Below are 8473 nucleotides of genomic sequence, written 5' to 3' on the forward strand. Positions count from 1 at the left end.
TTTCTGGTGACTTGAACCTATTCATCTCTCAACCTTCATTTGAAACCAAAATTAGTTTTGATTTCCTTACATGTTCCTCATTGGACAGGGATATTAGGTCCGGCTATGTTGCTCTAGAATCCAAATACAAATCTGACCCTATATTTTTCAGGCTAGTTTTGGTTTGGTTCGAGGTAATTTAATAATATTCCATATGATCATTTCATAGGTAACATTGAATAAGCACTTTCCACCTAATAACAGAAAGTTCATTAAACATGAGTTTTAGAATTGCTAGGGTTTCAGACTTAAGGGTTCGATATTTTATAGAGAGCCAGTCCATTTCCAGCATAGTTCGCGCATGTTTACCTATCTGTATACCCATCATATGATTCTGGTTCAACTCTGTTTTATGCAGGAAAATTACCTAAGCATGTAATTAAATTCACCTACATTATAATCTACGAAATATCGTAATATTAGAATAATATGTCATATATGTAATGCTTCTATTCATATATATAATCCAGTGGATAAAGCATTCTTTCGACTGCGGGTCCTCTTCGTTGTGTGATTTTATGCTGAGGATGAATCCAATTGCTTGGATTTCAGCAAGGTACACACCATGTTCCACATCTTGACAGAAGCTAACCTTGTCCAGTAAAGAGACTTTATTAGTTCAAGTGTTAAGAAACAAAGATGTGCGCTAGCTAAAAATGAGAGTGCATTGATCAGAAGGGATTATGACTACTAGTCCAACCTCTCACATCATCACAGCACTAATATCTCATTATGTAGGCAAAGACGAAATTAGATAAAACCAATATCTTCCATTGTAATATCTAACATTGGCCATTGAAACAAAGTTTTTTAATCCAAAAGATCAGTCCGAAACATTGATATTAGATAGACAATGGCTGATAGTGATTATGTCAACTTATATGTTTTCAGAGATCATTATCTTTAAGGGATGCGAGTGTTGTTTAAACTCTAAACTTTAAAGCTTCCAATTACGTTATGGGTTATTCTTCATGCCAGATTTCCACTGCCTGGTCCATTCAACATTTAAACCATATTGCAGTAGTTAACTGAGGTATCAGTTTATCTCTATGGATTAGTTCTTTATGGTTTAAGATAAGAGCATGCATCTACCTAAGTATTAAGATGGAGGTATCTAGGTATGGGCACATGATGTAAAAACATGCATGATTAGCTATTAAAATATACACGAATTCTCATATTAGATTGAAGACATTCTTGATACAGTAAAAGCAAATACGATAGATTAATATTGCCTTATATCTGGGATATATCAGTATATATCAGCTAACATGATCATAAGCTACAACCACATGGACATATCTGAACTTCAATCATTTTCACAGTCAAGCAATTATATATGTATTATTATGCCTTAGTCCAGAAATTTCAATGGAACTATCTAGGGCCTGTTGGAATATTCCACCAAGATTGGGCTAAAAATTCTGCAGGAATCGGGCCTGGCCCATACAACACATATCTTCTTAACAATATGCATACATTATGTCTAATATTACCGAAAACAAAGCCGGCCTAGCCCATGCCAACTGGATCTCTGCCGGTCCTTTTTCTGTAGGGTAGAAAAAGAAAACCTAGCGAGGTCTCCCTTTTTTTTTTTTTTTTCTTTCTATAAGATTCAGGCCGGCCTACTCTAGAAAATTCGTGTGAATACCATGAAATGAGTTTTTCCTGAACTTTGTTCTGGTGAATCCTATTAGATTGCACGGGATTATCCAAATAGGCCCTTAGGCTTCGGACTTTTACAGCAAAAGAAAGGAGGAAAAAAAAAAGAAAAACTCTACTATCAGAATGGTTTTTTAAATTCAAAATTTATTTCCTTAACTTCTTACATAACTTTTCCCCTGTATAAAATACTTCATTGTTTGTGCTCACTACTTGCTGAGTAAAAGCGAATCTTCCCATGGAGTATCATCGGATGTTATTTGAAAAGCAACAACTTACTTTATGCAGAAAAAAATTTGGGCAAAAAAGAGAGTATGATAATTGATTCGAAATTCCATATATTTAACCACCAGCACAAAATGACCAAAATTCTTTCGTTATTTATGATTTCGTCATCATGCTTACTTTGAGAGGGTGTTACCCTTTACAATTTGACATTTTAAACTTACAAATAAATTTTTCGATCATCTATTCTATTAGGCAAAACAAAGCATGTGGAAAACTACATGAGATATATATTGTCATGATTTATGTTAAATAACTAAGTCTATTGTTTCTAGGAAAGAAAAAACACCAAATCTTTTATATGTAATTCATATAAATGCTTTAATTTCTTGTAAATTAACTTGTAAAGCTGTTGGTTTTATTGTAGATAGAGTTTAAGCGACCAACTTTAGAATTGCTAGTACCTGAATAGGTTGCCATGTCATGTAAAGACTTCAAAGAGGAGGTTGGTTGTGGTAGGTAGAGTATGACTTACAGATGAAATATTTAGGGGGTCACTTATCAATGGACAAGACAATATTTATTTGGATTCATATTTTTATTTGAATTAATATATCTAGACATAGATAAAAATTTCAACATCCAACCAGTATCTCTATTCATAGTGATATCTTTAACTTATGTTACTTTTCATAATGATATCTTTAATTTGGTAGTTTATAAAGTTAAACTATATAATTTATATTCGCATTTATAACCATGCTGTAAGTATTCAATTGAAGGTGTTAGCTTATCAAGCAGGCAAAATCCTTGGAAGTCGGACCTAGCGATTTAAGATTAAATCTCACCTTCAAGATTTGGGAGGTTAAGGGTATTTGGAGGAAAGCTATCCCTTGTTAAGGGTATTTGGAGGAAAGCTATCCCTTGTTGCGTAGCTTATTGCCTATGGGCTCTTTAAAAAAAAAATACGGTTGATATCCAACTTGTGCACATATTTGTTTAAACAATACGGATGTATGTTTTAGCATTTGGCTAATATCATATCCATATCCTTTTGTATCCATAATAGGGATCTAGATATGTTGATTTATAACCTATAGCCGGTTTGAGTTCAACTTTACTCAAACCAAAGGTAATTGCATAAACAATTCAATCTAGGGGATCTATTGATTCGATCATATTGCCCTTATTCCATTATACGTGCATGCTTATTTTCTAAATATTAACTTAACATTGTTACATTAAGTACATAAATTTATTGTATTTAACTACTTATATTTTAGAAATATTTAAGGTGCAATATTCATTAGACTAATTAGACTTTTTTTTGGGGGGGGAATGGATAAGGCAACAAGGCTGATGACTTTCATTAGACAAATGAAAGTACACAAGGAAATATTTACTAGACTAATTGGACTACTAATAATATAGAATTACATCAACTACTTATTGCTCTCTCAGGAAACACAATGCACATCATACAAAATATTTATACCCAAGCTTTTGATCCATCTCGCTAAAGAGAACTATTAGTGCATATGACTTTTATAATCCCCAAATAGAATGTTTTGAACTTGTAGTGCAATTCTATTCCAGAAGATTGTTTTTGTAGGCCAGGGAGGAGAAAAGAATGGTTGACACAACCGACTCCATAAATTCTAGCCAATAAAACTCCTCCAATAATAAGTGTTAGTGTTAAAATGTCGATTCTAAAATCAATAGCTATCTTATTGGTTAAACTCATATAAAAGTTTCAATGATTTCTCATTATACCTAAGACCAATCCTTCAGTTATATGACTAAGCCATCATATACAATCATCTTTTCAATGTATTTAAAGTCCAAGAAAAGATGTACCAAAAAAAAAGTCTAAGAAAAGAGAAGTACAAAAGAGAATATGATCTTTATAACCAGTAAATACCCCTTTTGTTCTCATAAGTGCTTTTTTCAAATAATTTCCTTTAGGTTCTCCTGTACCGAAACTAACACATGCAATTACAATTGGATTTTTTGCATGTATACCCTTCTAAAAAATCAAATTTGCGTGAATGCCCTCTTAAAATTTATTTTTTATTTCTATACCCTCATCAAACACATTTTTTGCACAAATATCCCTAATATAACGGTTCTTCTAACATCGTTAATAAAAACTATATTTATTTTAATTAAAAATAAAATAAAATTTTGAAATTACTTATTTGTCCTCCATCGCGATCACCTTATAAATGTTTCTTTTTGCACATCTACTCAGTATGGGTATTTTAGTCATTTTAATTTAAAACTATTAATTTTTTAACGACATTAGATGGCGTGGGTACATATGCAAAAATAAGGATAAAAATGGATAGAATAGCAAAATAAGTGTTTTACAAAGATATATATGCAAATATTAATTGTGGGAGAGTATTCATGCAAAATTCGATATTTAGGAGGGTATTCATGTAAAAAAACTCATTATAATTTTGTCAAATTTGATTCATCACAACTCCAACTAGTTTAGATGATTTACGGTCACATTTTTTTTAAACTTTGCTCTTGGAAGGGAAATTAAAAATATGGTCAATTAGGGTAGAAGCAACAGAAATCAAAGTGAATTTAATGTCTCACATTTAGGCTAAAACATTTTAAAGACATGATGGATATCTTTATCTTATCCTTTGAGCTAGTTTTCGCAAGATAGAGAAAAAAAAAAAGATAGTTGTCAGTTTCTCAGAAAACATGCAGAAATTGATTAGCAAATGTGACCTAACCTTCTTGCTATTTTTAATCAAAACGGTGGAAGCTACCTCCCCACATTTCTTTCGAGATGAAATGGAAACAGAGAGGAAAACATAAGATAGAAAATAAAAGAAGAGATAAAAGGCAACTAAATGATGTACTCTCCTTGCTTTTATCATAGGATTGTATAAATAATATTTAATTTGCATACAAGCTGCAATTTAAATAAGCAAATAGGACTAATACCCTCTCCTCAAACGTGTAGCGGCTGTAGCCCAAACCCCACATGTGGAGGAATAACTAAATCAGAAACCAAGATCAATAGGAATAACAAAATCGGGGATAACTAAATAAACAATGGAATTGGACAATTCGAGCTCTTGATTGACATCCAGCAATCTAGAGTTCAGATACCATGTTAACTAACCAATTGACTATGAAAGCTTAACTTGATACGGAATGTATGAACAATGGATATCATGCTTAACAATTAAAATTGATTATCTAACAGGTATTTAATTTAAAACTCTTATCATTGGGAGATAATAAAAATCATCAGCAAAATACATTGAGAAATTCATATTTTAACTTTTTTATTGTAGTAAAAATAGTAAATTAAAGGTCAAGTGAATCTTAGTGATTTCTATGTTCCTAAGTTGGGTTTGCTAGTTAGCAGTGCTCTCCTCAATGCCTGGGCTGGGGATATGTTCTAATTTCAAAGTCTAGCATGTGGCATTCGTAATATATTTCTCAAAACAAAAAGAAAATAGCAATACTGAATCTCTTAAGAGATCGTTGGCTAATACTAGTCTAGCAGGAAGGATGAACGAAAAGTTATTTGACATAGAACTCTACCTTCAAAATCTAGAATGTGGCATTAATGTAAGAAATTTAGGGATAACTTAGTTTTAACTAAAATGATGAATAAAATTTTTGCAAGTAGTGATCTGAACATAAGTGTGTGTGTGTTTGTGTCTATATATATATATAGCACTTATGGGAATTAAAATATAGGGTTTGAAAAAATTGATCTGCTTTTGTTTGCCTTGTCAAGGATAAACTAGAGTTTTACCACCAAAAATTCCTTTGAAGGATCACCTAGCATAGGTGGAATTTTCAATTTCAATTAACTATCACAACCAAAAGGTAAAAAGCCATTGACATTTTAATTCTATTTTGGTGCAAATAAAAGAATTGTCGTTGTCTTTATAAAAGTTGTGGATAAGGTGATCAATTAATCCTTTGGTACTATAGAGATATAAAAACAGAAACTAGATTCCAAATTAGATTAGTTGTAGGACCAATTTCTTAGGTTAGGAAGCAAGCAAAGATAAGTACTTTTGGAACTGCAATGAAGTAAATAAGCAGAAAAACTAATTAAAACAACTAATCACTTTAATTGGTCCCCACAACTGAAATGCTTCACATGATGACATAAAAAGTTTCTTCATGGCCGGAAAAGCCCCTTAACCAACCAACTATTAATTGAATTACAAGACTCAATCCAAAATTATCATACATAGAAGAAATTTAGACATCTAGAACACATATATACTCTCCTGCTAATTTTTTTTCCTTAAGCAACCAAATCAATTATCATATGTTTGCATATGAAGCAATGAACGATACTCCTCTCTCTTTACTCAAAAGACAATATTTCTTTATGTTTCATTTCCTTCATCTTAGTCAAGTAACAGTTCATTTCGCATATCAGCATGATTATTATTGCAGGTAATTCATTAGACTCCAATCTGACTAGGACCATAATTAAGATATATTTACTAGAAATCGAGAGACTTCAAAGTTCCATGGTCATGGTCATCAAGAATTCTTCAAAGATGGTGAAGGTGCCTGATGGTAAATCTCTTGATGACAGTACCAGAGCTTCATGATTGATACTTGTTTCTAATCCTAGGATGAGGCTAGTGTTTAATTAGTAAAGTTAGAAGGGACTCTTGTCATCTCTCGTCATGTGACCCCAAAATTGCAGGCCTCATCAACCTAAAGTACACATGCTTGTGCAGATGCTGATGGATACACACACACACACACACACACACACACACACACACACACACAGAGAGAGAGAGAGAGAGAGAGAGAGAGAGAGGTTTCAAGGGCTTAAGGATGGTCGAAATGACGACAGAAGCTTCCCATAAATGCTCGACATCTGAGGTATATATGCATCAGTTCATGCATGCCTGGTAAAGCAAGCGACAACAAGCATAATACCAGGCCACAAAAACAACTAGAGAGAGAATCAAACCCTGGAGAAGGAGAGTTAGCACTCTGAAATCTCTAGGGGCAGTCCCACCCAAAAAGGGGAAGAATAACTTGGTGGGTGGAATGAAAGCAGAAATGGGCCGCAAGCCATGAAAGATGATCCTCTCCTCGTGCGGGTATTTATTTTGGTTTCTTTCCCTGCACGGTTCGATCCTTTGCGGGCACGAAAGAACCATCGACCACCGGCCAGGTTGTGGAACCCACACCAACCCACCACCCAACTCTTAAGCTAATTTATAGTTCCATCATGGCAGATTAATAGTCACCATATTCTTAAAAGAAGGAACAAAAAAAGAAATACTCACCATGGTGAACATTTCCCTTCCTCCTCCCCTCTTCCCACCTGCAATACTTGGAGTCATTGCCATTAGAATTAGTCCTGGAATGGTAAATGGTAAATATAAGAAAGAGAACAAGTTTAGTGCAACCAGTTGCACAATACTCCAAAATATACCGAGCTGTCAATACCTTGAACAATGTTCTTGTGAATTTATGGACAAAACCTTCAACTTTAAAGTACATGAACACCTTAACAAACACAACAGCTCACTCTAATTTACAACCAAAATATATATATCATATTAATAAACACATGCTTTATTAAAATAAGATGCCCTCTCTTTCTGGTCGCAGAGACTTACCGACCGGCCCATCTCACCTGCTCCTCCTCGATCTTCCTTCACAGCTCTATCATAATTAATTCTCTCCTCCTTTCGTATCTGGTGCTGCGATCATGGTTGCGGAGTCTCACAAGAGATCGAGCCCACGACTTTCTGCATGAGTTGCACCTGCGAGCTAAGGCACTGTATGTAGTGTGCAGTCTCATCGAGCAGGCTGCAGTAATCCATGCCAGGCCCACCCGGAACCAGCCTCCGGAGGGCCTCAGCTCGGCTTGGCTCCCCCGACCTTGGTCTCACCACCTTAAGCCTCTTAGGGGCGATGCCAGCCCTTGTTCTCTGGCTGATCAAATACCGTAGCCTCGATCGCCTTTGGAGCCTGCGGAGCAAAGCGCGACTCCACAGTCGACTACGTCCAGCCCTGCAGGCCATCGAAACATAGGCGGCTTGCCTTATCCGACGACTGCGAAGAAGAAGGGAGGACTTGGGGGTGCTCTTGTTTATTTGAGATAGAGCTCTTAGGAAGTGGAAGGCCGACATGGGCTTGGACTCGGGAGGAAGAGGAGGAGAAGGAGAGAGAGATGGGTGGGAGGGGGGACTTAGGTGGTTACAAAGAGTAGGGAGCGAGGGTTAACGAACTTGGGGGGGAAGGGGGTCTCTTTTGAAGTACGGTTAGGATCTTTTCTTCTGACACAAGAGGGGCCTCCTTGATCTCAGAGACAAAAGGGAGAGAAATAGTTCTCTGACACACGCGTCAACATGGAAATCCTTTGTCCTATAAATGAAACATGGCTGACAAAGAGAGAAGGAAAGAGAGAGAGAGAGAGAGAGAGAGAGAGAGAAGAAATAAGATAATAAGAGTTTTAGTTTGCTCTGAAAACTCTATAATCTAAGAAAGATGAGGCTATTTCTTAGGCAAGAGGTTGGTT

The 8473-nt window shown here is 35.2% G+C and overlaps 1 protein-coding gene across 1 annotated transcript; it reads right to left on the minus strand.

Annotated features, from left to right (window-relative positions):
* Positions 1-458: 458 nt before the first annotated feature.
* On the minus strand, positions 459-8171 carry IBH1 (ILI1 binding bHLH 1; the record flags this gene model as incomplete). The annotated part of the gene is made up of 1 exon (XM_088708757.1): positions 459-8171. A coding segment is annotated over one exon (513 nt), but the record flags the coding sequence as incomplete, so codon positions are not given.
* Between the last annotated feature and the right edge of the window lie 302 nt (positions 8172-8473).

The sequence above is a fragment of the Phoenix dactylifera genome, chromosome 12 (assembly GCF_051530095.1).
Source record: "Phoenix dactylifera cultivar Ajwa chromosome 12, Ajwa_hap1_PhDact_Kaust_v1.1, whole genome shotgun sequence".
Lineage (NCBI taxonomy): Eukaryota > Viridiplantae > Streptophyta > Magnoliopsida > Arecales > Arecaceae > Phoenix > Phoenix dactylifera.